General features: G+C 48.4%; 1 protein-coding gene across 2 annotated transcripts in view; it reads left to right on the top strand.

Moving 5' to 3' along the window:
* The first annotated feature begins 342 nt into the window (after positions 1-342).
* The window catches only part of TENT4B (terminal nucleotidyltransferase 4B), a 471,403-nt gene continuing 444,622 nt past the window's right edge, over positions 343-27,123 (top strand). Inside the window, exon 1 of one of the 2 annotated variants that reach the window (XM_069604766.1) lies at positions 343-936. In XM_069604766.1, the coding sequence (XP_069460867.1) occupies positions 569-936 (368 nt within the window). In that variant the 5' untranslated portion in view covers positions 343-568. The remainder of the gene's footprint in view (positions 937-27,123) is intronic. The other variant, XM_069604767.1, reaches the window with a different exon arrangement.

Genomic DNA, 27,123 nt, shown 5'->3' on the forward strand with positions numbered 1-27,123 from the left:
AATACTAACATTAATCACAGACTTGAGTGAATGTAGCAGCAGTGAAGCAACTGTTGCCTGTAAATAGTTGAACCTGTAAAGAGCAATTAAAGCTGTTACTCTCCATACCCAACAGTACGGTGCGTGTGTTCACAATAACACCCCTCTCCATTGGGCCAGGATACCTTGACCTTTTATAGAAGTCTAGACTGAAACCAATATGTTTTAATTCATCTAGAGATTCCCTGGAAGCCGGTCACGAGCCCTCGTTTGTGTCACCGTTAGCTCCTCCCCCACGTGCTGGAAACACGCTCTGTCCCGCCTACTTTTTCTTGTATGACTTCAGAGGATCGCCTCTGTGATTCGATCTCGTTCCTAGAATGGAATTTATCCAGCTCGGTAATCCTGGAGGAAGAGGGGGTGTGGCCCGAGGACTCAATTGAGTGCTATGAAGAATGAAACGTTGCACTATCGGACTAAAAAGCCTAAAGTGTGTAGGGTGACTGCCTGGAGGCTACCGCGGCGCTGTCAAGCACACTGAGATGTGTAACACCTTCTCTCGACCCTCCGCCTGCCTTGGAGCCGGCGCATGTTTCACTTGTCGATTCTGCTTATAGGATTTCTTCGGTTTGGCGGAAGAATACAGCCTGCGAGTGTCACTGCGCGGAAGGATCCGTGTTCCACTTCCGGCCCGTGGTCCATGGATCCCCGCATCGCCTGGCTACAGCCGGAGCAGGTCGGGCGGGCGCAGCGGCTCTGGGGTCGGGTGTGGCGGAGCGCGCAGGGGGCTATGCTGCAGCCGCAAGGGGACTTCCTGCCCCTGGAAAGCAACAACCAACCCAACAACAAGAGGAAGCGTGACAATAAAGCCAGCACTTGCTGGTTGAGCCCGGGGCGAGGGCCAGCGGGTGGGACCCCATGGAGGAAAGACCGAGAGTACAACCAGGGCGTCCTCGGGTGAGTGTTTCGGGGGAAAATTGGCACGGGTGGAGGTGAGAGGGGGAGTTCCTGTGAAAGCTTCTGCTGCCTGCAACAAGTTATGAATGTGATTTATTGGGAGCATAGATATGTCGTGCACGAAAGGAGCGTGACAGTCAAGGTTTTTTTTGGACCCAAAGCTAGTACACTTTAATGGCAATAACATGTTTAGATGTGAGGCTCCGTTAAACTCTGTCGCAACCGCTTAGTCAAATGAGACGCCGCCTTAAATGTCAGACTCCTGCCATGCCAGTGACACTTGAGGGCTCTGGGATCTGTTCATGAATGAGACACGTGTTCGCTGAAATCCCTTCCTGACAACAGGCTCGTTTCTCGTGGAAAGCACACACCGACCGTACTAGATAGAGACCGTTTACAGGCAGTGCACCGGTCAGCGACAGACACGAGGCAAAACCATGAACTTGACTCGTGAAATTTTGACAGCTTTCCGCTACTACCGGAAGTCTTGTTTTCGTTACCCATGTGTTGTGCCATATGGCACATGTCCTGGTCCGAAAGGTCTCGTCCTCTTTTTAGTGACACTAGTGATACATGACTTTAATGCTTAGAATATCTAAAATTATTCCAAGCAAATGTACATATTGCTGATCCAAGTTTGTTAGTGGAGGAGTCGTCTTACAACTCCCGTGCATACCCTGCGTCCGGTTACCATGCTGTAAGCACCCTCACTCATCGCTTCTTCTTACAACTCGAATGCCATCAGCAAAGCCACCTTAACACTTTTGGGGTCCTGGGCACAGACATCTTTGTGGTCCCCTCCACCAAACTTAAGGGATCAAGAATATCTGGTCGCAACAACCCCCGCAATCGCGGTCACAACCCATAGGTTGAAATGCTGACTTTTAGCATTCAAAGTAAGCATGTTTACTCCATAAAGTCCCTTACCCTCTTCATTCTTGCTCTAATCAGAATGATTTGAATGCCAACATTAGCAGTCTATGGAGTGGTTACTTCTGTTCTAGTATAGCTACAGTACTGGATACTTTTTATCAATAGCATCCAGGAAGGTATGCATCCTGTAGTAGTAATGCAGAACTTGTATGTAAAAGGTACATGCAACCCAGAATAGACGGCGAACTCGCATTAGCTGCCTCACAGAATGTCAAAGTGCTCAAGTACGGATAGAGTGGACCAATTGGAAGTGGATGCAGATTAGAAGCTACCAGGAAGGTGTCTGTATCCACAGACAGATTGAGATTAGAAGTGGGACATGGTTTTAAAATAGTGTTGCTATTAAAGATCAAAGAAACAAGTGCCTGTGGTGTGCAATATGTCAATCTCCACTGTTGTAGTGGAAGCAATGCTATAGCCATGAAACCATGAGTGAGTCTTTTTTAAAGATCATATGTTGAGAAGGAAATCACTCTGAAGGGCTGACATTTTTCAAAGGTTTAGGGACTGACAGTTTTGAGAAGTTAGGAAATAAAAGATTAAATGAGGCTTAGGATCACACTTTGGTTAAGGGGTGAAGCTGGGACTGTTTCCAACTCTCAAATTTCTGCATTCAAACACTTTCTTTTCCAGTTCTTACCATGAACTAAAATCTCAATGACTTGGAAAGTACACAAATCACATTACCTAACATGACCATTTTTAAAAACAAAATATTATTATATAAGGGTGTTATGCACAATTTTGCCATTGCTTCACCACCTTGCATATCCTCTCCCTGTTGCTTCTTCTCCCTCCTTGCCCCTTTCCACTGAATCTCACGTCTAGCACAATTACTGTCTACTGATTTATATCTGCCCTGAAACTCCCTCTGGAGCCTGAAAGGCATCCCCACCTTGTTTAGTTTGTCTTGCCCCCTCCCTAGTATTGTTCGTGTTATATTTTACTCTTATGATTCCCCCGCTGTGTAGTGGGTACGAGTTTATTATGATGGCAGAAATGTTCTAATTGTTTTAAGAAAAGTGGATGTGTTATGTATATCTTCTCCTAAATTGCTCCTTCTGTGCCTTTTTGAATCCTTTTGTTGGAATGTTATGTCGGAAATGTCATGATTTGTAGTGGTCCATACAAATTCGTTTAAATAAAACGAGCATTGACAATGCCAACAGTTTTGGCTTTTGTGTAGCTATGGGAAAGGTATTTGTCAGTCATTGCCATAGTTGTATTAACTGGACGTTAATGTTAGTGGCTTGAAAAGGTTGCACGTACTTGGGCAAGTGATAGCATTTCCCAGGCAATGGCATTTCCCAGGCAATGGCATCTAATACCTATACACAAGCCAAAACCGTTGGCTTTGTTGGTGTTTTTTTTTTTTTTTTTGTTTCACAGGACTTTAGTAAAAGACACACATACTACTTTTAAATCAAGTGGCTAAAGGTAGATCTGTTTAAGACAATTTTATTGCACGAGTATCTTGCTTACAGCGCAAATTCAACCGTTAGCTCTCAGAAGACTGCTTTGAAAAAATCGTGGTAGGCACTTTGATTGCACCTAAGGCTTGATAAAGTTAGTTATTGGGGGTTGGGAGGGAAGAATGTTGGTGGGAATGGTCATAGGGGCTAGAATGCGCATGGGCAGTCAATGGCTAAATAACTAAACACCTACACACACACACGCGTTGTCAATCTGCCTAATGAGCCTCAATGTCAAAACAATTCTCCTCCTACAAATTCCCAAACATGGTGAATCGCAAATGGGTATGGTTGTAGGGCACAAGTCATCGGGAGCCAAAGGTAGCTCGTGGTGTCAAACTAACCTGTCTCTCCTAGGCTTCAGCCAGGTGTTAAATAGGTCCCAACTAATTCGAACCTTGAATTGTTTTCTGTACTGTCTTTAAGCGCGTTATCATGTATTCACTAACCTACGATCTACAGATGTTTTTGATATGCTATCTTCATATATAACTTCCATGTGGTATAGGATGACATGCATGTGCATTTTCGGGCCACACTGTTCTATATGCACCCTTTCTATCAATTTACTCGCCTGCATACCCACCCACTTCCTGCCCCTCAACGCTCAAAAAACATCCTCCTGGGGGATCTCTTTGAGCTAGCTTAATCGAGCCTTACCATCAACTTTGTCCTACACGTGCCTCCCAGTGTTTTTTCAAAGCAGTCTTCTGAGAGTTAATGACTTAATTGGATCTGTTAAAGTTCTACTGGTGCAATAAAAATGTCAAACGGGTCTGCCTTCAGCCACTCGATTTGTGGGCACCCTGCCAGTCCTTCACTGAAGTCCTGTTAAAACAAGCATTAGAAAAACCAAAAGTTTTGGCTCGTGTATAAGTATTGGGTATCTGCCAGACACTGCTTTTATATGCCCAGTTAATATCACTAAGGCAATGCCTTGCAAATGCCCTATCGGTGCCTACACAAAAGCCAATACTGTTCGCCTTGCAAAATCTTGTTTGTAAGGTTAGTGGAGATTTATACCATGCTCCAATGCCATTTGCATGATCTCTTGGTGGTCTGGCAGATCTGAAAAAGAGGGGGCTGGATTTGGCTAGTGGGAGAGAAGGAAGAACGAATATAGTTGTGCTGTTGTGTTGATGCATGCAGTTCGTACATGCCTGTGTAGTGATTGTGGGTCTGTTTATAGGTGGCTGAATACTTGAGTACCTTTGTGGGGGCTTGTGTGCCTGTGCTGTGGGAATGTATAAAATTGAGTACCGGTCACTTTTACTGAAAGATTTTTATTTTTTATTCTGGCAGGCTGTTGGGTTTAGTGCAAGCCCACATTTGTGCATGCGTCCCAAGGAGGTGTGATAGAGTGGGGAGAGGGATTAGGAAGACATGCTAAGGGCGGTAGGGTGGAGGCACATGCGCAGGATAGACAGGGGCATTCCCTGGTGGGAGTCCGGAGCTGTTCACTGCTCCAGAGTAGGGTCTGGGAATGGGCAAGGGGTCTACAGGGAGGGAGTGGAAGCGGTGTCAAGGAAGGCCGGAGGTGGGAGCAGGACCACATAAAGTGATTAGTTGGACCCGGAACACCGGCTTCAGCTAAATGCCCTGTAGTGAAATGGCATGAAACCTAATGTTCTGATGTTTGTCAGTGAATGTTCAATTTTCATGCAATAGTGGCTAAGTTGGTACATCTGTTGTGTGTTAGAATGTAGAATTTGAGCTTGTTGGTGTGGGGCGCAGTGATTAGAGAGGTTGGTGGTGCGAGGCATTGCGATATGGCAAGGGTGTAGCAGCCCTGATTACTTTGAATTTTATTAAAAAGATTTGGGTAATTCTGTCTCTGAAAGGGAAATCTGATCAGATTCCCCTGTTTATAAACTCCACGCCAAAATCATAGTGTGTACCTGTGCCCTACTGCATCAGTATCCTGATGTGCATGACATAGTAGGTTCAGAGGCCACATGTGCCCTTTTGACCGCTGCAGTTACAGCAATGCATTGTAGGTATGCACATTTAATCAGGCAAATTTGCATACCCACCATGCCTTGCTGATGTGGATCAGAACTGGAGGTGAACTTCCAGTGATGGCTACTAGGTGGCGTTGTGGATTGTGACTTGGTTCAAAAGGACTATTCTACTTTCCCATTTTTGGTGAAAGGTATATATTGTCTTTTTTTTTTTTAACCCACCATAACTTTCTTGGTGTGATATATCTCTCCCCCCCACACAACACCTTTTTGATATGGTATGCACTTTTCTTTTTTTAATAGTGAGAAATAACTTGTGAATCAAGTCAGAAATAAGTTTACTTGCTTCACAACTGGCCTCTTGGTGCCTGTTGGCGGCTTTATTTTTAGCCCTGCATCCTCCCTGAGCTTTCCATGAACAGGTTGGCATTTCTCTCAGCATCAAGATAATTAATTAAAGGCTCTGCTCCCAATTCTGAATTACTAATTGATTTTGGAAGCAAACCTCACGTTCTTGACACTGCCTTTTTAGCTGCATTTTAATAATCCTGTTCAGTTTGACGTGTTCGTTTTTTGAAAATATTGTCTTTGTTCTTGACCCAGCCCTTTAGGCCTAAGGACGGATAGATAATATTAAGGCCCATAGTAATTAAGCATAGAACACTGAACACGAGTACCGGACCTAGCAAGAGGCATGTTCACCTGAGCTATGCAGAGCAACTGATGGAACCTTGGCCCAAGAATAAGTACGCATGCAACAGCTTGAGAGAACCTAATGCACGTCTTACCTTTTTCTCAGATCTGTTTCTAGCTTAAGCAAATTCGGGAATCATCATAATTGTATAATTTTTATGTTGACTTATGCACTTCTCATAACAATGTTAGTGCTAATAATGACAAATGGCGTATGTGCTATGAGACTGAATAAAGGGGAATGTGCTCATAGAAGTTTTGACCATCTAATTTTTTTATTAGAGTGGTCTCTGGACTCTGCTTTCTTAATATGGTTTGGTATTAAATCTGTTAATATTCAAGGAAATTGAGTTCAATGCATACACCAATATTGAAATCGCAACAAGATCAAACATACATTTTCCCTATGAGATCCCCCCGCCCCCCAAATATGAGGTGACAAAAGTTCAATGGGGTGGTGGGGGCTCCAGTTAGTAGGTTATAGTAGACACTTGTTTGCAGGGGGTCTGCTGAGGTGTGATAGGGTAGCTTGATGGAGGAGTGGGGGGCAGGGCCTCAGTGAGCTTGATGGCTTGTGGCTCAGTGTGCTAGGGTAGCTGAGTGGGATGGGTGCTGTGAGTATAGTTTGGATAAACTGGCATATTGTAAGATGTGTAGGGGTGAGGTTAGGTGGTAGGAGTTGCTAGCATGGGGTTGGAAGGTGGGTTAAGAGTACGGTGCAAAGGTGAGACTGGGTTGTTTGGATGAGGATGAGCAGTGGAGGTGAGTTTGGATGGTGGGATTGGGTGTGGTTACCGGGAAGTTAGGTGGTGATGTGGTGATGTGATAATGTGAGCTTGGGTATGGTGGAAGGGAGGAGAAAGAGAGAACAGTGCGACAACATCCATAGCAGGAAGTAAACGATCAGGGAGGGAGAATGCAACAAGCCCAGAAGATGGGCACTCCATAAGGCAGAAGAATCTGGAGTTGACTATGAAGAGTAGGAAATAAAGCAAGACAAGGAGAGCTCTTTTCTTAATTTTTTTTAAATGTAAACTTATTATTTTTATTTTTTCTTTTTCTTTTTTGTACATTCATTTTCTTTAAGATCCTGTGGAGTAAGGAGAAACATTGATGTGAAATATATACATTTTTGGTTTTAGAGTTAAGCTAAATGTGTCATGCACCAGCCCTGGAGAATCGCTAGTCGTTGGAAGTACTACTAAGATGGCGGCCTGTTCCATTCTGTTGGTCTAGTCTATTCCAAGATGGCCGACGTACTCTATAAACTAGCGGCCATAGCAACGCTCTGCGCGTTGTATCGTTCCCGTTACGTGCCCAGCAAGTCGCTCTCAGCATCTAGTTATTCAACTTACCTTTGCTTTCAAGTCCGTTACTTACCCTCCTATGCTTACTTACCTCCTATTCTTTCCCTACACTGGAGGTGATTTCAGGTTTTCAGGTAAGGTGATTAGGGTCTTTGTCCTCTGTCCTTTCTTACACGACGCGCTCTATTCGGCGTCTTCCGTGTAAGTATTTTTCCCGTCTTTCTCTCTCAGCCGGCGCTTCAGCGTTAGTGTTACTTCGCTGTGAGCGCATTCGACTGTGCTATCTTTTCTGTCCTTTTACTTACCTATTTCTTTTCCTCTTTCTTTCTTTTGTTGTTCCGTTCGTAACGCCTCTCCGGTGTTCCGACGGACCGAGCTCGAGTCCTCTCTCAACCACAGCTCAGCCGGCACGATAGTTGAGCAAGGTGTGGATATTCATACTATGTATCCGGAGCTCGGCTACTAACAGTTATCAAAATCTCCGAGTTATTTTCGGACATTGGTATTCCACGGACACCTGAATACCTGATAGGGGTTTTTTGCCAGGAGGCTTTTTCCCCATTCTTTAGGGCGCGCTCCTCAGGTATTCCCTTGGTCTGTTATCAGCTAGATCACGGAGGCTACCGAAGGAGCGCGTCCCTACCTTCGACAAAAAAAAGAGAAGAAACCCACCGAAGGAGAAAAGAATAAGAAGAAGAAAGCTGTAATAAAGACGGAAGAAGTACAGGAACAGACAGGTGAGGAGGAGTTTGAGAAGGCAGAGACTAATCGTGACAAAATGTCACTGTCGGAATACCTTTTCTGGAGACCAGATCAACGAGGATGAAAAATGTTACCTGATTGCATAAAGTTATGTAAGCGGGAGGATAAGATGTACAGGGGGAATAACTTCAAGTAAGTTGTAAGGTACTAGCCAGCCATAAAGTCACTTGCCACCTCCTTCTATGCACACACTTGGCAAGCCTTTCTTACTTGCCAAAAGTGCATTATTGTTTGCCAATGGCTACTGCAAATTTTGCGCCCTGATCTGTCTATGATGCAGTTGACATATAATGTATGCTATATGGAAAGCTCTGAGCCAGTGGCATAGTTGGGATGTGGCAGAGCAGCACCAGTTAAATTGCTTCCCTACCCATAGGCTTTGTTCCTGACAATATTGGACCTCCACGCCTCTTTCAATGGATTGTTCTTAGCAATTCAGTTGACGCTGCTGTTGAGCATTCTTCACTTCTCCTGCCACGCACTGGATGTGTGGAGCCGCGGGTGAGAAAGCGCTACAAGGCAGAGGCTGATACCGGTAACTATCCAGAGACCCGCTTAGGAACACAGAAGATAGCCCCTCTGGATGCAAGAGGTGTATGAATGTCCTAGAACCTGCCCCTCGCGCGCATCTGTCTCTAGATGATTTTTTTTTTAGAATTTGTTAATTTAATAAAACACTTAAATTAAGCTTCACTTTATGTAGCTTTTCTTGTTGCATTCTGTTTAACACGAAAACACACTTTTTTTGTGAAGGGGGAGTGGCCAGCGCTGGACAAAATGGCAATTTGGCCAAAAAGTGGCAGTTTGTCTAAATTTATTTTTCATCTCCCCAAATTCACTTCTGTATCTGAGCTCTGACACTTTGCACTACTTTCCCGTCCATGTTATCATCTTTAAGATGCTCTGTTTAGTATTTAAATGAAGGGATTCTTTTAAAAAAAAAAAAACTTTTCTTTATTGGCATGCCGAGAGAACAGACAATCAACACAGTGCACGAGATATATACAGTTGCAGGTACATGGGTGGTTATATAGTGCATGGGAAATACAAATTAAGGTAGATATTCAGTTTTACAGTTCAGTGAGTCTCAGCAATGGTCTAGTTCACTTCATCTGCAGGGGGGGATGACAGTAGTTCTAAGTCCTCCTTGCTGTTCAGATAGCTGCAAAATTCAGCCCATACATTCTTGCGGTGAGAGGTCAGCGGCAGGGTATTGATGTAATCCTCCTCACACGTTTGAGTCCAGTTCAGGGCCCTCAGCCACATCTCAAATGAAGGGGGGGGGGCGGCGCTTCCAACCCGTAATATGCATTTTTTTGCCACCATGGTGGCGACATTCAAAAACTTGGACACTTTTCTTAATTCGGGCTTATCCCACAGGCCAAACAGGACAGCTCATGGTTCAGGAGTGATGTGGGACGCTGTTATTTCAGAGAGAGCATCTATTGTGGCTTCCCAGTATGGGCCCAGTGCGTCACAAGCCCAAAACATATGTATGTGATCCGCATCTGTAGATTTACATCTAGGGCAAGTGTGAGCCTGGTTGTGTGCGAATCTGCCCAACCTGTGCGGCGTGTAATATAATCGATTCAGGAGCTTATATTGTATACACCTATATCTGGCATTTAAGGAGGTGGTACGGGTTTGTATGCACATTTTCCTCCACATTGCATCAGTGATGGGCAGGCCCAGCTCACCGCTCCAAATTTCGCGTGCCGTCTGTAGCACATCCTTAGGGTTGGCCATCAGCATTTTGTACAGCGAGGATATTCTCCCTCTAGCCTTAGCCAAGTTGGTTATATAGTGGATCTCAGGAAAGTCTGGGGGTTCGTCGGGGTATGAGGGCCACCAGGCACGGACTACTGCTCACAACCTGAAGTATTGTAGTAGTTCCAGCGCAGAGCCGGAGTGACCGGGATGCCATGTCTGCGGGGTGATAAACTTCCCTTCAGGGTATAAGTCGGTCAGGGCTCGATATCCCAAGTCATACCAGTGTCTCATTAGGAGTTTGTCATGTGTGGGGCTGAGGCCTGGGATCTGCCAAATGGGCAGCTGTTTGTAGTACGGGTGGTGGCCAGGTTGTGTTTGTAGTATTCGTTTCCAAGCCATCGTTGTTGCCGCTACGGGGTCAGCCGGGGCATCAGTATGAAATGTATAGTGGAGAATAAGAGAGGTTGTTAACTCCTTCGCTTGTTGGTTTCTCGAGTTTCACCTGTGGGGGAGGATCGGTGAATGTATACCAATATGTGGCGTGTTGGGATTGCGTGGCGGTCCAATATTTAGCAAAGCTGGGGGCAGTGAAGCCCCCCTTCTCATATGCTGCCACTTCTTTCGAACCGCGCCAGAGTGCCACAAAAAGTGGGCGCATGTAGTTTGCAGATTCTTGAAGTATTGTCTCCCGGGCCAGATCGGCACATTAACAGACATAGAGCAGCTTAGGGACAATTATCATTTTGATTAGGGACAGTCTGCCCGATAAGGAGAGCGAGGGGTTGTACCATTTCGACATTTGGGCCTCTGCAAGCTGCACGGCAGCCACGTAGTTGTCGGGCAATAGTGAAGATTTAGTGAGGGATGCCTGAACCCCCCCGAGCTATCTGATGCCCTTTGGTGACCAGCGGAGGGGGAATTCAAATGCTGGTTGAGAAGTGGTCGGCGTGAGTGGGAAGATTTCAGATTTGGTATAATTTATGGTGAAGCCCGAAAATGTGCTGATTTTTGTTATGTCCCGTATAATCGGGTCTCTGATATAGAGAAGTACATCATCTGCATATAGTGAGATGTTCTCCGGGGTATTACGCAGACGTATACCTTTGTGTATGTTTTGTCTCTGACGTTGTCGGCCATGGGTTCAATAGCAAGCGCAAAAAGTATCTGGGAGAACCGACGGCCTTGACGGGTGCCTCTATGGAGGGCGAAGGGGGCCGAGACCCTAGAGTTGACAAGGACTCTGGCTACAGGGTTTGTGTAGAGCAATTTGATATATCTGTGTGGGCCGATTCCCATTTTGTGAAATACAGCCCACATATATTGCCACAACACCATGTCGAATGCCTTCTGGGCATCGAGGGTGACCGCTACGGCGCTTGCGTTGGGGTCGATTCTGGACATGACATTGAATAACCAGCGGGTATTGAGGGCTGTGGATCTGCCGGGTACGAAACCACTCTGGTCAGGGTGAACTAAGTGGCTCATAATGGGGAGGAATCTATTCGCAATAATCTTGGCAAATATTTTCATGTCGGTGTTGATTAGAGACGGGGGTCTGTAGGAGCCGCATTCGTCCAGCGGTTTGCCCGGCTTGGGAAGCACAGTTATGAGCGCTTCGTGCATGGATTGGGGTAGGGTGTTCAACCTAAGTGATTCGTTCCACACCTCTAGGAGTCTGGGTGCCAGGACGGTGACATGCTCCTGATAAAACTCCGAAGTGAGACCGTCTGGGCCTGGTGCCTTGCCCTTCGGACAGTTTGAGATGGCTGCGGTTATCTCGTCGCGGGTGAATGGAGCATCAAGCTGGTCGCGCGGGAGAGGAGGGTCATGGGGATTTGGTCTAGTAGAATGTCTGTGTCTTGTGGGCTGTGTTCTTGCTGGGGGCCGTATAGGGTTGTGTAGAATGTGGTGAATGTCTCGAGGATGCCTTGGTCTGACCAGCACAGGGTGCCCCCTGCGTCTTTGACGCAGTCCATGCGAGTCCCGCCACCCTCTGCACGGACTAGTCTGGATAGTGTCCTCCCCGGTCTGTCCCCTTCACCATATTTCCTGGCTGCTACAGGACGGGCATGGTACTGTATCTCCCTTCGGCATGGGTCTCAAATGTTTCCAGTCCCGCTCTAATCTGTGCCAGCATGGTCGGGGAAGGAGCAGAGGTGTACTCCCTCTCAAGTTCTTTTAACTTCGCTTCCGATCTCTGCAAGCTATTTTTAATGACTGTGAGGACCCCGGCTTCTCTGGAGATGCACATCCCCCCCTCCCCCCGATGAAGACCATGAATGCCTCCCAACGTACCCCATCAGATGTATCTTGTCTATTTTTGCAGTCAAAGAAGGTGTTGTTAATGTCAGCCAGAATTTCAGCTCTGAAAACTATATCTTGGAGGGCCTCTGATTTGAATCTCCAGGAGGAGCGTGGAGGCTGGTCCTGTCCTAGTGTAATGCGCAGTGTTACCGGTGAGTGATCTGAAAGTGTGCACTGCAATATCTGAGTCTCTATGGCTTGCCCACTATGTCGCCTGATATGAGAAACAGGTCTATCCTGGATAGGCTATCATGTACCGATGAGTAAAAGGTATACTCTCTCGCCTGCTGGTTGAGAACTCTCCATACGTCTTTAAGACCCAGTGTGTCCATGTGTGCATGTAATCTGTAGGCCGCACTTGATGTGGCTCTACAGGCGGTCCCGGATCTGTCCAGCTCATTGTCCAGAATTAAGTTCATGTCCCCCCCCCCCTCCATATGATAGGAACACCAATATACTTCAGGAGTATGGTGGTGATTGCGTAAAAAAAATCTGGAACGTCGAAATTACGGGCATGTGTTCACAAGGAGGCATTCCATATTGGCGATTGAGCAGTGAAGGATTACGCATCTTTCCTCGGGGTCAATGTGACTGGTGCGCAATGAGATTTGAACTGATTTGTGAATTAGAGGGAGTACCCCCTGGACTGGGTTGAATACTTTGTATAGTACCTATTGGTGCCCCAGGTCGGGGCGAGGTATGTCGCTATGCGCCCCAGGGCATGAGTTTCTTGAAGGAAGATTATCTTAATTCCATGCCTCTGGGCATAGGCAGTTATCCTGCGGGCTTTGGTGAAGTTACTCAGTCCACGAATATTCCATGTCATGATATTAAGTGATATAGTGTTGCATTATGGGACATCCCTGCAGTAGTATTAATTACCATTCCATACCTTGCGTTCACCTGCTGTACAGGTATATTGCGTTGCAGTCAGCCTACCAGTTAACGTGCGTATCTTGCCCTTTTACGCATGTAAATATGGCAAATGCGGACCATTTAATTTTGTACTGCGTACGCTTTGATTTATTCATTAAAAAAACATACTTTCCACCACTAGATGGCAATGTAGCATTTTTGTCAGCAGCTTAGCCTTCTTATCCATTGTGGTGAATTTCCAACTGAAAGACCAAATCTGGGACAGCTAAGCGAGCAACACAATAAAGCATGCACCGTTTTATAATGTGTTCATACCCATAACGTATGTGTTGGATAAGTTTTACTCTCTTGCAGAGGAGAACACTAATTTTTACTCTCTTGAAATTGCATTTACGCTCTAATTTGAAAAATCATGCGTAAAATACTCCCACCTCAAAATCTTATCTGGAGCACTGGTTGCAGTCCTGTATCTCCCTGCCATGTCTTTTTCCTTTAATCCAACCCCAACAGTGCCTCCCCCCCCCCCCCCCCCCACTGCCCAACCCCAACATGCAGTGCAGCCCCCCCACCCCCGAACACAGGTGCGACCAATTGAACCGACTCTCACCGGGAGTTGAAGGTCGGAGGGCCTTGGATATGCCCTCATCCCAGGCCAACGGGGACCAAACATTAGCAACAACCAAATTAAATTAAACATTGCAACTGCAGCGGGGAGTGCTGATGCCGTGCGGCCGGCATTTTAAGCATGATGTAGGGCAGCAAGTGCTGTCCTGGATATGTTACTGCGGTAAACGGATTTTGCAATCTGCCCCTGGAGCCAGAGAACCCTCTCAAACTGGTCAAAACTGCAAGAGGGGGTAGGTCACATGGCTTGCTCCTGGCATCGAGAGGGGAGAATGGCCAGTGTATACCATCCAGGAGCCAGCCTGCGACCCATATGCATGTGATAGTGAGCCATGTTTGCTGAGTGGGCAAAGTCAAGTTGCCATCAACACATCATGTCAAGGATCAGTGGGTATGATAAGTCTCCATGAGCCACGCTGTTCGTGATTAGTTGTCATTGGCGCAGTCGTCTCTCGGACCGTGAAGCGGTATTTGCAACTTGATGAATTTCACCGCTTCGTCTGGGACAGTGAAGAAATACAGTTTGCCATTGTGTGTGATTTTGAGTCTGGGAAGATTCTAATAGTGTGGGCCTCAAATCGTAGGTCTCCCTTCTCGTGCGACAGGCGAAGAATGAGGTCTGTCGCGGTAATTGAGTGTCTTAGCGTTGATGTGCCTTTGGCTGTCGCCTGGTTTAGGGCGTGGTGATGGGGCCCGGTGAGCTCGCTCCACTGTAAAATATGGTGAGAGGTCCGGATTATCCAGCAGGTCTTTGAGTAGTTTTTCTACGGCGTCTTCCTTCCGCCCCTTGAGGGCATTTTCGGGAACTCCGATAATGCGCAGGTTGTTCCTGCGGGAGCGAGACTCCAAGTCATCACATTTCGCCTTAACACTCTTCATGTCACACGACCGGGAAGCCACATTGTCTTGGAGGGTGTGTATTTCATCCTCATTGACGGAGATTCTATTTTCGGCCTCAGTGATCTTAGATCCCACCTGGTCCACCCGAGTTTTTAGTGAGGCAACATTTGCGTTAATGTCTAATTTTTCATGAAAGGAGGCGCATTTTTGGCCATAGATTCCATCAGCGTGGTGAGATCTGGCGTTACAACCCCATGGTGAGGGTCCGGGTCGGGTTCCTCCTGTGAAGATGTGTGGCCCGGCTCAGTCCGCGGGACCGCTTTAGTGAACTTGTCCATAGTACCCCCTTGGGCAGCTCCCTTGGATCTACTAGGCATTGCAGCAAGAAGAAGCCTGGGTATGGTGCGGGCACACTGGTGGAGAGGATGGTGGTGTGGAGGGCATTGGCCTCAGCGGGGCCGGAGGCCTCCCGCCACTGTCTCAGCGTCAGCAGGGTGTGCAGGCCGTAGCAGAGGCAGTTAGTTGCGGCGAGGCTGCAGTATAAAGTGTCGTGCGAGTCGCCCAGTGGCAGCTGTGGATTGTGGGATACCGCTAATGAAGTGACAGGGCAGTGATGGCTAAGGTGCGTTGTCACTTCACGTGCTTAAATTGCTTGCGTCTGGTCGGGCAGGGTCCGCAACCATCAGCACTGGAGGTCTCCGAGAAGGAGGAGGGAGGGAGCTGCTCACCCCTAGTATGTAGTGGCCATATGATGAGAGGCCACGTCGAGGCGGGGTTTCGTTAAGCACACGGGCAGTTTGCTCAGCGCAGCTTGGACAAGCCTGCATGGCTTTATGTTCTGATCTGGGGTGAATCACACAGGGGAGCAAAAGAGTCAACTGGTCCGTCCCTGGGGGCGGGGGGCATATGATCAGGGATGGTGCCACCGGGTCAGTGGAGCTGGCGGGGCACACGCGACAGTGGGCAACAGGGGGGGAACACTGTGCGCAGTCGAAACCCAACCCCGCTCCTCACCTGGACCGCCGCGTGAGCCTCAGAGTCCTCACAACTGGGCGGCAGCCAGTCTGTAGCCGCAAGTATGGTGTATCGCAGCAAAGAGCACGGCCTCCCAGTACGGGGGGGCCAGGCCGCGCTCCAGCGCAGGCCCCAGCCGTGGCTGACGCACCGCCGCTCGCCCAGCGTGGGGCCCCCGCAGCAAACGGTGTCGGTCTCCGCAGCACACTCGGGGCCCATCGCCTCCATCCAGCCGATGCCACAGAGGGAGGGGACCCAGGGCTGCCTCTGCAGTTGTTACGGCGGCCGCCTCTGGGGAGAGGAGCCAGGCGGGGGAAGCCGGAAGTCAGGCGAGCGCCGGGCTGGGGTACACACACAGCCAGCAGCCGCCAAGGATGTCACATCTGGGTCCCTGAAGGTCGTATCGGGCCCAAACCTGCAGAACACACCCCCCGTAGTGTAGACAGTAGCTCAGCAAAGCGATGATGTTAGGTAGCGAAGGAGACCGCAGATGTAGCCGGATCGATGCCTGAGCCGCACAGAGCTGAAAAGCTAGGCAGCCATCTTGGGCTGCTCCACAGCGCCACCTCTAAATGAAGGGATTCTAACTTTACAGCGGGACTGGTGCCTAATTGCGTGAAATGAAATAAGGTTGGTTCTGGGTGGCGAGTGTACTAGATCAGTGTTTCTGAAATCCCTGTGTTCCATGTGGGTCTAGGTATGCAGGAAATCTCTCCACATACATGTGCTTAACATGCCAGTATGGGCTGGGGGAGATTGACTCTCCAGTTAGAAGAAGGGAGGATCAGTTATTTTATATGGTGACCTAATGAACATTTTTTATTTTGTATGTTTGTGAAGTGCACAAAAACTATTGGGCATCAAGGTGCTGTTACAAACAGTTACAATCAATTATGATAAGGAACAAACATAGATATGCAGAAGTCAGGTGGCTTGGGTGACTAGCCATGTTTTCAATGCCTTTCCTAAGGACCAGTAGGATTGGTCTGCTCTTGGATGTGGTGGGAGAGAGTTCCATTGGTTTAGATTTGGCTTGGACAAGTCTATGGGTGTATTCTCGTCTACCATGTCTGGTGGACTGGGCCTTCAAGAATCTTTGGGATAGGTAGGGTGTGTTGAGTTTGACAGGCATTTGTGAGTGATGGACAAAGTTTTAGAGATAATCCTGTCCTTGAGCCTTGCCTCAGTTATGTGCTCTCTTTTTTGAGAGCCGCTAGATACCATTGTTCTGGATCACTTGGAGCTTGCAGATGTTGTGCTCTGATGTGCTGGCGGAGAGGGCATTGCAACAATATAGCCTGGCACCAATGATGGATCTCACAATAGTAAAACAGTTGTTTGGGTCTAGGAATGGTCTGGTGGAATCCATTAACTTCGAAGTGTAGGTGGCTGAAGTTGCAATGGCGTTGACCTGACGTGTCAGGGAGAGTGTAGGGTGTAGAGGAACACCTAGTGTCTTTACCGATGCAGAGACAGGTATCTGAAGCCTGTCAATGCTGAAGTTGGCATATTGGGGGTCCAGATTTTTTATTATAGATTGAGGAACAGCCAACAGGTCCCTGTCATTTAGACAGAGGCCATGTGCTGCCATCCAAGCTTGGTAGATTGGGTTGAGGGCGTGACAGTCTTCAATATAGTTGCCAGTGAGTGGTAGAAGAATTTGAGTATCATTAGCGTTGTTTGTATAGGAGATACCAATAGAGTCCAGGAGATTGCAGAGGGGTTTGGTGAATATATTGTATAGGGTGGGGGGAATACACACAATCCTTGGGGCACCCCATGTGAAATAGGGATGGGGGTCGGGGGGGGGGGGGGCACAGGCACCTTCTGAGAAAACTAATTATCGGCCTGCCAGACGTGACTTCAGGTGAGAAGTTGGCAGGTTGTTTTGTGGTCCACCAAGTGAAAGGCGGCAGATGGGTCTAATAGGAGGGCAGGCTTGCCTTCGTCTCGGATTGCGTCAAGTAGATTTTCTTTTTTTGTTTGTTTTTTGTTTTTTGTTTTTGTTTTTGTTTGATTTGGCTGTTCCATGACCTGGCCGGAAGCCTGACTGGTGTAGTCCTAGGATGTGGTTGATATCAAGATGGTGTTGGATTGGAGTATTGGCGGGCCTGTCTACGATTTTTTAGCAAGAATGGGACTGTGATAATAGGGTGGTAGTTTCTCGGGATTGCAGTGTCTAGCGTGAGTTTCTTGATCAGTGGGTAAACCCAGGCTTCCTTCAGGAGGCATGGACTATGCCCGAGGAGAAGGAGGTATTGATGAAGCTGCTGATGAGCGGAGCGCTTCAGCACAGTCCTTGATGGGGGTCAGGGGGCTGGAGTCCCCTTTACATCTAGATGGCTTAAGGTTCTTAAGAATGGCGGCCATTTCCGAGATCTGGTGGAAGTGGAATGAGTATGATTGGTGGTGGATGGAGGGGAGTTTTGATCAGGGATTGCTTGGTGAGTATTTTCTCCTGTAAGGTGGCGACTTAGTTGAACAGGGACTTATGGATGTTCACACACCAGGTTTTCTTTGGTGATGCCTGGGGGTGGTGGGGTGGGGGCTTCCAGCTCCCTGAGGATGGTGAAAAGATCTTTGGTGTTTGCATTGGCAATTCTGTTATTATAGGATGTAGCTGTGGCCTGTATGATTTCTTGTTTGTAGGTCTTAGCAATAGATTTGAACAGGGCTTTGTGGGCCTCGAAATGGGATTTGTTTCAGGATGTTTCTGCCTGGCATTTCTTGGCTCTCGCTTCTTGTAAGTTGCTGGTGGACCACGTGTTAACATGGGTCAGCACTTAGTTACCCCGTCAGTAGTTGCTTATGTCCACAGCCGTAGCCAGTGTTTTTAGATAAATGTCAGCAAGAGCAATTGGATTGTTGGCCAGGTGGAGGAGGTATTCTAGTTGGAGCTCTGACAGCAATGGTATGATGCTATCTTTGGTAATCTTACAAAAGCTGCAAGCCCATGGGGTCGTTGGCAAGTGTGTTGTCCAGGGGCTGCGGGCTAGTAATGTCACGACTTGGTCAGACCAATGACACTAGGAGATGGCATTAATATCGAACTTACAGTTGAGGTCCGCTAGCCAGTTGAGGGTGCAGCTTTTGATATGGGTGGGAGCATTGACGTGGTGAGCAAAGCCTAGGTCACACAGTTAATTGGCTAGGGAGGTGGCATTGTGGTCTGTAGTGCCGTTGAGGCCAAGTTAGTCACCAAAGAGGATGGTTTTGGATGTGGGTTTAAGGTTGGCGTTCAGTGAATGCAGGAGGTCTTCCTCGAATGTACCAGGTGGTCCAGTGGACCTGTAGAGTATATTTAGTAAGACATAACTGGTATGGTGTCCTGTGTATCTGATTTCAGGATAGGGAACCCTGGCTGAGTGGCTAGAGATATGGCGTGCCGGAGGCTGCATGTACCCACGAATCAGTGATGGCTAAGATGTCAAGATCAAGGGTAGTGATGAGGTCATGGATGTCTGGTGCGTGGGCAGGGACAGATCTAGCATTAATCAAGGAGCACTGGGTATGGGTGGGAGTGGGTTGGGGTGTCCTCCTAGGTCTTAGCTGTTGCCTTGTGCTGTGTAGGTGGAACCGCGGGTGGTCAGTGAGTGGCCCAATGTACAGTGGCGTATGGTGTTGCTGGGGTGGGGTGATATTTGAGGGGCTGTAACCTGTAGTCCTCGTGTGGCTGTAGGTGCTGTCTGCTAACCTCAAATTCCTAACTGGACAAGGTTGGGCGTGAGAAGTGCAGATAAGGTCTCCTCCGAAGTTGCTCATTTCTCGCCACAGTAGTTGGGGCGGGGGGGGGGGCATGTCTGATGCTTATAGGGTAACTGTATGTGTTGTGAGGAAGGCATGCTGTCATGGATACACATTTTGAAAACCTTTATTTAAAGTTTAGTTAGGTTGGTAGAATTCCTAACTGGCCCTAATTCTAAAATGGGAGTAATCTCGTCCATTAAACAAATACGTCCACGTCAGTCTGGTCAAAATAAAAAGGCCTATTCTGAGAGAACCTAATCTCTTGCCCTCCTTCTCAAAATGACAGATGTGTTAAGGGAATAAAAAAGAAAATAGTGTCTCAAAAAGAAATGTCGGAATGGCTTCAGCATTAACTCCCTTCCCCAGGTTCAACCCCACAGGCGTAGAATCTCTTAAAAAAAAAAAAAAAAAAAAAAAAAAAAACGAAGGGTAGGTGGATGGCACAATATCAGTCTTGCACACTTTGGCTACAATTCAATTTTAAGCTACCACTGGTGGTTAAATCACTTCCTTAATGCTTTGCCCGCCTTGCTATCAATGTTCAATTCATGTTACATTTTTCAATGTCTTAGTTATGCACAGGTTTCCCGCTGTCGGGCTCGAGCCTGTGTCTCCTTCATGGCGGTTCCCTTCCCCACGTTTTATTTAATGTTTCTTTTTCAATGTTGAAGACTTTCAGAGCTGCAAAGAATTTACATAGACCTCTGCATGACCACATTGACATTTCTTTAATCAATTCACAATCAATACTCCTTATGGCACCAATACGTCTTGGTACTTGTGGTTCTCACTCTTTTTAGAGTGCCCTCTTGGCCTTTTCAAATGTTCATGTGTAACACCAATACCTCTTGGTATTTCTTTTCCACCAGTGCCTCTTGGTACTTGTAGTTCTCTTTAATTTGCCCTCTTGGCCTTTTCCAAAGTTCTTATATTTTGCCATCTGGGCGTATTCACAGTTCATATATTTAACTTTATTTCTTTATCGCGGTTACTTACTTTCCTTTGATCTCTGCTGTAATATCTTTTGCAAAAATCATAACATTTCAGATACCTTCGAATGTACGACTTCACCTCGCAGGACCACTGTTAGTTTCTATCCTTTCCTTTCATCAGTTGTTCTCTTCGTGTTTTATCGGCACGCATACAACTTTTCAAATAACATCAACCAGACTTTTGTTCCTCTTGTTAACTCACCATTAGTGCTAATGGGATTTCTTTAATCTTTTTCCTGCATCTCAAGGCTGTTACCAACACCTCCTCTGATCATCCCCAACTCTGCCGTTCACACGGGATTGTCGAGGGCCGCTTTCTAGCAAATTGAAGGTTTCTTTCCTCTGCTTTGCTCTTCGAATGCTCAAAGCTTCCCAAAAGCATGTAAATCTTGCCTGGCTTTCTCTTGATTCTCTCACCTGCTGATCAGCCCATTGGCCTTCTAATTTCACAGCCTGGTTGGCATCAGCCTCAGAAAAGCTTTTCCTTCTTGTACCCATCCTAGAGTGCTTGTGTGTACCACCTTTTATCTTCACATGCAGTGTTACAAAGTGCCAGGTGTACAGTTACATGCCTGACCTCATTACAGGGACGGGGCCCATGAAAGTCAGGGTAGGTAATCTATTTGACCTTGTTCCTCATCTTCCTCTGCGCAGTACTGTTCAGATAAATTGGGGAGGATTCATGGGAGTTGTAGCTTCCCATGAAATAAGCAGGGTTAGGGGTTATTTTAGGTGTGGGGAAAGGGATACAATGTCTCACCATTGGGTGCTTCTCCCTGAGGAGCCCCCTACCAAGGTGATCCTCCCTCGCATGCCCTCCTCCAGGGTCGGGATCCAAAAGCGATGGCCTTTCCCTGGCGGACTAGTTGTGAAACACCTCCTGGTTTTTCACAGTGTGCACTATTTGCGTGGTAGGTGCACTTCTAATGGGCAGCGAAAAGCCCTCGCAGGACAAGGCTGCAGTGTTGTGCGATGCAGGTGCGCAGAAGACGCTGCCCGTCGATACATAATATGTTGCCCCTACGTCCACACATCTTAACCTTTAAAAACCGAGGTTCGGACCCTCTGCACCAAAGCCCTTGCAGGACAAGGCCACGCTGTTGTGTGGTACATGTGTTTGGTGACAAAGGTGTCGGAACGCATAGTGCGAGCATGAAATGCAGCAGTCGTAGCGGCGACCGTAAATTAAGACCAGTGTAAGGGCAGGGGACACAGCCATTATGTGTCCTACTAAACTGCCCTATCTCGCGCTTACTTTTCATTGTGTATCTCACCTGCATTGTTTCTACGCATTCATTAGGCTATCTCGCTCCAGGCTAGTCGTACTCATGTTTTTCCGGTGTTTGTTTTTTTTTCTTCTTTTTTTCTGCCACATTCTCTCCCCTTCTAGGTGGTGTTTAGGCCTCACTGTTTCTCTGCATTCCTCTGCTTTCATGCTTTTTCCCTCTATGTGGATGTATTGGCCTCTATCACTCTGCCTTGCATCTTTTATTTTTTGATCTCTACATTTGCCCTCCAGGCTTTTCCGCTCTTGGTTGAGCTGTGCCTGGTTGGCTCCCATCACATTCTCCACGCACTGCCTGCTACTGCCCGTCTTTCTTAGCTCTGCTGTTGGCCCACCTAATAGTCGGTACATAGGTACTACCCCTATTATAGTTTACTATAGATGGGGTAGTACCTAGCTACCGACTTGCACAGTTTTGATCTGATCATTTTTCTGGACCATTCACTTAAAAAGGGCCCAGAAGTGGATCAGATAGTGTCTTTGCACATAAACAAAATACTATTTTTTTTATGTTAAAAACCATGTGTTATACCTGATATTTTGGGCATGAGTCCATCCTGTGTATGGGTTAGTAAATTCAGTTTCACCACAAATAGGCAGGCAGACTTTGCCATAATCTCATTTTAAGTATGAATGACATGAAGTAGTTGAGGAGAGAACAAGAAAACAAGATAATGCCCATGAATGGTTTATGACAAACTTATAAGACAACTAATTCTTTCTGCTTCTTTTTCTACCCACTTTACGATCCGTGGCACACCACCTGAGCCTAGAATTAGCTCAACCAATAGGTAGGATTAGTGAGACAATCGCCATATTCTTGTGTCTCTTTAATGTAAGGATATGCAGGTGACCTCCACTCTGAATGAATGTGGAGCTCGTTGCATTACACTTCTTTTAGGTGTGCCAGCCCTTCTTTGTGTTAATGCTTAACTGTCAGGGTGTACCCTGCTTACTCGGTTACAAGGCTCCCTATTGTGTTAATCTGCGCTCTGCTGTTGCCTGTTGCTCCCTGTGTTATCCCTTTTCCCCGACTCCCCGCGTGCACCCTGTGGGGCGTTGCTCTGTGCAGTGTTTTTCTTCTCTTCTCCTCCTTTGCCACCCACCATCACAATTTCCTCCATCTTTTCTATATCCTATCCTTCTCTTCTTTGGAAGGAAGCAGCTCAGGAAGGACACCCTGACCTCCAGTCCAGGCCTTCTCATCTCCGACACCTATGTTGGTGCCTCTTCAGACAAACTCTCCCCGACATCTTCTTTGGTGTTTCTTCACCCGACCTGTGGACCCTTCATATGGTTGCACTTCTCTCTCCCCTTACCCCATTAAGGGTGGCTCCAGGTGGGAGGTCCTCATGGCCCCCTTAAAGTCTTCTATGTTCGTCATTAATGTATATCTAAATGGCACCGTCATGGTACAGGGTCCTCAGCCCAATCTCCATCTATTTGAAAGGTGCATCCCCTGCCTCTTCAACTTCCTTCTACCACTTTTCGGGATACTCTGCCTTCTCCTTCTACCACTCTGGCTCCCTTCCCATCCACTACATCACTGGCTCCTGCACCACCTCTGTCCTCCTCCGCCTCTCAGGCCCCCTTGCCACCTACTATCTCACTGGCTACTTGGGTGCCTCCTCCCATCTCTCTGGCTCCTCTGCCATGTCCGATGGGGACTCCTCTCTCCTGCACACACCCCTCTCCCCTGGAAGTCTTTCAAAAGTCACAACCTGCTCCACGTGGTTTCTCAACTCTCGTTCTGCTGTCAAACACTCATCTGACATCTGCCACCTCCTTGAACCTCTGGACCTGGATGTTCTCGCTCTTACCAAGACATAGATCAAGGCCTACTCCCGCTAATTTTGACACCCTCCTCTGTGAGGGCTCCAAGATCCTCTCCAAGACTAGGCCCAACAGGGCTGTAGGTGGAGTGGCCCTGATTTTTCCTGAGTGGGCCCCTGCTTCTATTATCTCCACTTAGACCTATTCCTTCTTTGAATGCCTGATCTGCAGACTCTCTATCTCTCTTGGCCTCTCTTACCTTGGCCACTATCTATGGGCCACCTGGCCCGGTCACCCTCTTCCTCTCTGAATGGGCTGATCTTGCCTCCTCTCTCATCCTCCACCTCCCAGCTTCTCCTCTGTGGGGATCTCAACATCCACCTGGACTCCCTAGACTCCTCTGGGCTCTTTAACAACCTATGTGACTCATTCCCTCTCCATTCTACCCTCTGGTCCGACTCACTCTGCCGGCCACACCTTTTGGAGGCTCTCATCTCTTCAGGCACCCCCCTCTCTAATCCTCTCACTACTCCTCTCTCCTGGACTGACCCCTTTCTTCTCTCTTGAAACTTCCTGTCCCTTTGCCAAAGGCCCTCCGAGCACTGCCACCTTCCTTCACAGTTGTTAGGACTGATTTTCTTTACTCTTGCCTGGTGGACAGATGTATAGAAGGCCAATCAATATTGTGACAAGGACAACTCTGGGAGCTGGAGCCAAACCAGTTAAAGGTAGCAGTGAAGAGTGGTCTAGGCCAAGTCTCAAGAGGTGGTGAGCTTGTAAAGGGTCCACAATGAGTACACACAATGGGAATCACAGATTACGAGAGAGGGCGCTAGAGAGCCATCCAAGATGGCCGCCTCCTAGAGAGCTCCGTGTGGCTCTCCATTAATCCTGCGACATCCTCACCTCTGTGGCATCCGATTCACCCAAATTTGCCACCGGGTGCGCTCGGGAGGCGCCACTGATCACCCCGAGCCCATTATCCTCTCCAACGGCGGAGCGCCGGCCGAGATCCGGCCCGGGCGCCAAGGCCCGCGGACCGCGCCAGCAGCAGGCCGAGAGGGGAGGAGCAGTCCGGGCATGAAACACAGAAGAAGCGGCGTGCCACCCGGCGCCCAGAGTTAGCAGCGACCCGCTGGGTCAGAGAACGAGGCCACACCAAGAAACGGGCTGACGTGCGCACGACAGCGCCAAGAGACACACGGTCTCCGTCCCCGCAGCGGCCTGCCAGAAAATCCAGCAGGGAGCGCGAAGGACTACGCTACCCTCGCCAGACACGCAGGTAGGATCCCCATTCGGCGCGCAAGGTCGGCCTTCCCGACCCACCAGGCTGCATAAACCCCGGCGCTTTCACCAGACACCGAGAAAAGCTCAGGAGGCGTAACGACGAACCCCTCACAGACTACCTGCCTTGGCGCCCACCTCGGCCTAACCGGCACATTGGCAACACAAAATAAAAGGGAGTCCCCCACCCCAAGACGGCAGACAACATCTGAAGAATATTCCCGCTGCCCCTTCATCCCGACACCGCACAAGCCCCATCACCTGGCAACGACTCCCCACTCCAAGGCCTGACCAAGTTCCAACAGGCGGTAGCAGGAGCGCCCGCCAAAAGCGACGGAGGTCACCCCCGCCACCAGACGCCACGAGTCCCCCTCCAAAATCGGGTACTCCAAACATGCGCAACACCAGCCATATAACCCTTGAGAACCTGGCCCCACACTCGGCTGCTTCCAGTTTGACAAAGGTGGACATCGTAGGCCAATCTCACAAAACAGCGTAATACCCGCCAAAACCACGACGAAAACATCGGACTCATCACAAACGCCAGTGGAGGGTCGCCAGCTCCGCAACCGCCACACTCTCAAGCACTCAACGCAGAAACAAGAGCGTAATGGGGAAAACAGATTAAAACCCAAAAGAAACTGAACTTCGAAGCAAGCCATACCAACAAACCTCCCAACGAAGGGAGCGGAGCAGCGTCCCCAACGCCCGCTACTTCCAGGTCGGACGAGCATATACCAAGCTTCGACATTAGGGAAATCCTGATGGACATCAAGGCGGGAATTGGCGACTTAGGCAGCAAACTCGACAATCTCTCGTCTAAAGTGGACCAACTCCAACACAGACTCGACAAGCACGCCGACAGGCTAGACACCGTGGAACAACGGGTCTCCGACCTAGACAACGGCACGTCGGCCCTGACCACGCGAATCTCCACCCTGGAAACCCAAATGAAGGCAGTCTGCGCCAAAAATGAAGACTTAGTAGGGCGCTCAAGAAGAAACAACATCAGAATTATAGGAGTTGGGGAGAAACAACTTCAAGGGAAAATGGAGGACCATGTTGAACTGATCTGCACGACGCTCTTCGGGAAAGAACTCCTCTCCCAGCTGTTTGTAGTCGAACGTGCCCACAGAATCCCAAATTCAAGACCAGTCCCAGGCGCAAACCCACGGCCAATTATTGCAAAACTGTTAAACTACAAAGATCGCGATGCGATACTCAAAGCAGCCAGGGAAAAAGGGAACCTCCAGTACGACGGAGATCCAATTCAGTTCTTCCCAGACTTCTCTCCCAGCGTACAGACACAGAGACGCTCCTTCACCACCGTAAAGAGGAGACTGCAGGACAACCAAATACTTTACTCAATGCTATACCCGGCAAAGCTTCGCATTCAACATGATGGGAAAGCACTTTTCTTCCACACACCTGATGATGCCGACGACTACTTGGACCGTGCTGGCTGCAGACCTGCCCCAAACAACCCCAGGCCGCAGCGCGAAAACCAAAGGCGCAGAGAACCACCATAACCAATCGTCCCGGGCAGCTAAGAGAGATGAACTCGTACCTCCAGCGCATCCACGCAAGCCTTTACCGCAGAGAGACACTCCTAGTTTGTAGGAGATCCACCCTCTCGGGAGGCACCTAGTGCCCCAAGCACAGCAACCCTCACTGTTTGTTGATGAAAGGGGAACATCGCGGGTCTGTTGGGGGTTGCCTGCGCGAGGGAGGGAAGTTACGTACACCACACCACCTCCAGTTGAGGTGTGCATCCTCACAATGGTTCAACAGTGAGGAGCGTCCACGTTCAGCGCCATCTCCCCCACACCCCCCAGCTTCACCAACGCCAGCACAGCGCCCAGCCTCCGAACCCCCCGACTCCATCCAATCCGCCAGATCATCCCTAGCTGCAATACCAGCAACCTTGAGACATAAACGATGAATCAACATAGACCCTAATCTATTCCATTCAATGTCATAACCTGGAACATAAGAGGAGGCAATGTCCCATCGAAAACCAGGAAAATCCTCCAATACCTCAGAAGACACGAAGTGGACATAGCCATGATTCAAGAAACACACTTGCTCCCAGGGAAGGACCGCCAGTGGGCCAAGAGTTGGGGATGCCACAGGTACTTCTCCTCTTACTCGTCGTATTCCAGAGGGGTCACGATCCTTATACACAAGAGGATCGGCTTCCGCCTTATCCATACATCCAAAGACTCCGAAGGGAGGGCAGTCCTCGTAAGTGGCATCATAGAAGGCCAGAAAATCACCCTCGTCGACTCCTACGCACCAAACGTAGACGGCCCCGACAACTTCAGCTGGGTGCTATCCCATCTCTCGTCTCGAGACCCCGCAACCATAATCTGGGGGGGGGGACATGAACACAGTACTGGACCCGGTGAAGGACAGATCCCACGCTACCCCACATCCTCCGTCCAGAGCCTGCCTCCAAATAAAAGAAATATGCAAAGCATTCGACCTGAAAGATTCCTGGAGAACATCTAATGGAGAGCTGCGAGATTACACATTCCACTCCGCGCCGCACAACTCGAGCTCCAGAATCGATTACCTTTTCCCCTCAAGGAACGGCCCATGGACCAGCGG

Source organism: Ambystoma mexicanum, chromosome 1p (genome assembly GCF_040938575.1).
Source record: "Ambystoma mexicanum isolate Mex_15411 chromosome 1p, UKY_AmexF1_1, whole genome shotgun sequence".
Classification (NCBI taxonomy): domain Eukaryota; kingdom Metazoa; phylum Chordata; class Amphibia; order Caudata; family Ambystomatidae; genus Ambystoma; species Ambystoma mexicanum.